This window comes from Glycine soja, chromosome 4 (assembly GCF_004193775.1).
Source record: "Glycine soja cultivar W05 chromosome 4, ASM419377v2, whole genome shotgun sequence".
Taxonomy (NCBI): Eukaryota; Viridiplantae; Streptophyta; class Magnoliopsida; order Fabales; family Fabaceae; genus Glycine; species Glycine soja.
The window spans coordinates 19482207-19485134 of record NC_041005.1 but is presented as its reverse complement, the minus strand read 5'-3'; the positions used below and the strand labels follow the sequence as shown (position 1 = coordinate 19485134).

Genomic DNA, 2928 nt, shown 5'->3' with positions numbered 1-2928 from the left:
AACAGGAAAAATATCATTCATTTGATGGAAAATCACAAAGTTCATTCATAACTTGGCTTTGATAGTCTTAAATCTTTAACACAACAACCAATGGAGTAAATTGATTTGTCTCCCTTCTTCCTTCTTCCAAGACACACATAAAGATAAAAAAATATTCTGTAAACATGAGTAGAAAGAATGTATTTGTGGGCAGAGAGGAACAATTTATATGTAGTATCTTTTAATATGATGCATTCATTAAGCTTGAGTTTGACTTGTATAGTCCATTTATAACTTTTTTATTTTTGCTTTTATCAAACTAGTCTTAAATAAATTTTTAACTTTAATACAGCATTTAAAATTATTTGAATACTAGATCATTGTCTACTTACTAATATAAAAAATGTGCTTAACATGTAATATGTTGAATTAAAAAAATGTAGACTATTACATTTTAATAATTAGTAAATTAAAAGTATCATATATAATTATTGACTACAAAATTGAATTCACTAATATACTTACCAAACTTCACATAAGATTTGTCAAAAGTTTAGTTCAAAGATAGATGAGACCACTAGAATTAATTGTAAATAACATATACAGAATATTGTTGATATAAGTTGAATCCAAAATTTAAAAGTTTGACATCAAGGACTCCAAAATATTATGAACCATTCAGGAATCATTAATGCCAAACTTATAAAGCTTGAATTCGACTTATTTAAATAATCAAACCTAATTTTAAGTTTAGATTTACTTATTTAATTGATTAACGAAGTGAGTCCAAAAGAATTCACAAATAACTTACATCCCTATTTAAAAGTATTCTCTCTTAACTAGTTTCTAATTGTTTTTCCTAGTTGAAAATTTTGATTAATCTATTTAATTAATCGTACGTGTTTGGTAAAAAAAATTATTTTTTAGTGGCTTGTAATTAAAAGTTTTATTTTTCTACTTTTGTGATTTTATAATTTATCCTAACTAAATTGGTTGTTTACATAGTGTAAACATCTAGAAAGAGAAAAGAAAAAAGAAGAGATAAATGATTAATATAATTAGTTATTTGATGTAATAAGAGAAAATAAAAAATAAAAAAGTGTTCATAAGATATTTATATAGTTCTGTAAGAAAAAAATAGATGTTTATATAGTGTAAATATCTAAAAATCAGGATTACAAATGAAAAGTAGCAGAGAATATCTGATCGTGCCCAAATAATACAAGAAGCTTATAAAGCTCAGCAAATCAGTCTTACTGAGTCTTACAAAAGCCTAACACAATGAAAGCAGTGACTAAAAATATGTACAACAAATGAATTAAATCCTACCCCCATCCCCAAATAAATCAAATAAAGATAAAAAGAAATCATCACTGCATCATCACTCCAAATTCATCAAAGCTAAGCACGCCATCTCCATTCAAATCAAAATGGCCAATCATTGCTCTGCATTGCTCCATGGATTTTGATTCTCCCAACCTATTCAGCATCCTTTGCAAGCTTTTGGGTGTAATAAACCCAAGCATTTCAGTGTCATGGTACATCTCAAAAGCTTCCGCCAAATCCTTCAACTTCTCATCTTCCCCTGCTGCCTCCATTATCTTCACAAAATCTTCCAAACTCAAAAACCCATCACCGTCAGAATCCAATTCCTCAATCAACTTTTCAGCGTCTTTGAACAATAACTCACCACCCATCATGCATAGCCGGTTCCTAAGCTCAGATGGGGAAATCTTACCATCCCCATCTTCATCGAAATACTTGAGAACACGCTCAAACTCTGCGCTCACTCTCATATTATCACAACTAAGAAAATGTACTGAAAATAGCACTTGTGAAATTGTTATGCACAAGATTAATTGTGTGTAACATATTGTAGGGGGTGGTGTTTTTATATCTTGTGTTTGGCATATGTAAATGGCATCGGAAAGTTCACGATGCGAAGGAGAAAGGAAAAGGGCAAGACAGCGTTAGATGAGAAGCACGAATGGTATTGCTTACCCGTGTTAGTACCGCTTTACCGTGTATAAATACAAGTCAATTATGAGCTGCTGCGCACGGCGCACCTACACTTAATAAAAATATATTAGAATGTATTAATGATATAAATTTTCTTTCACCTTAGTGAAAATTTGTTGCTTATAATTTTTTTGTGAAAAATTTACTAAATTTTAGAATAACTATTTTAATTTCATATCTAAAACAAAAATTTATAATTGATTGAGTGTAAAAATATTTATACTAATAATACATGAAAAATAAACTTAAAAAACATGTTGCGTAATAAATTCTAAAACTTTTTTAGATATCGTTTTCTCGTGACAAATGCAAGCCAGCAGCTAGCCTTGCATCATGCATGTTAAATGTTAGTACATATTAAATTTATTTATTTATATATTAACCGCGGAATTTAAATATAATTCACGAAGGGATGTTTGTAGCTGTGTTTATTTTCTACGCTTTATGTCAAATTTGTTAAGAAAAAAACAGTAGTGTTAAAAAATTTACATTTCAGAAAGTACTTTCCAAGAGTGTTAAAATTTAAACATTCCAAGAAGTATTTTCGGAAACCAATTTTCAGAAGATAAAAATGGGACACCAATTTTAGAAGAAAAATACTTTCTAGATTTCTTTAAAAGAAACTCTAACAAAACAAATGAAATCATGAGATTCTACAAGTAGTTGTAGGAATATGAATGTTATGGATGCATCTTCACTCCAATCACAACTACTAGTGATGGATCTAGGACTCGAGGCCAATGGAGGCAAGGTCGATGAATTTTAAAAAAATATAATAAAAAATTACCATATATATGAAGATAAAGATAAATGTTAAAAAATTATAAATTTCAAGTAAGAGTTGTCACTGCTAAATAAAGATGTGTTTATATGAAAAAATATCAAATTGTAAGACAAGTTGTTAATTAAGCTACTTGGTGGACAATGTAA

General features: G+C 28.8%; 1 protein-coding gene across 1 annotated transcript; it reads right to left on the bottom strand.

Moving 5' to 3' along the window:
• Positions 1 to 1098: 1098 nt before the first annotated feature.
• LOC114409494 (putative calcium-binding protein CML19) lies at positions 1099 to 1871 on the bottom strand. The gene has a single exon (XM_028372975.1). It carries the CDS (start codon positions 1773 to 1775, stop codon positions 1350 to 1352), a length of 426 nt encoding a protein of 141 aa, XP_028228776.1. The 5' UTR covers positions 1776 to 1871; the 3' UTR covers positions 1099 to 1349.
• Between the last annotated feature and the right edge of the window lie 1057 nt (positions 1872 to 2928).

Coding starts and splice junctions, on each gene's coding strand:
- LOC114409494 (XM_028372975.1), bottom strand. CDS start 1,775: ATGAGAGTGAGCGCAGAGTTTGAGCGTGTTCTCAAGTATTTCGATGAA.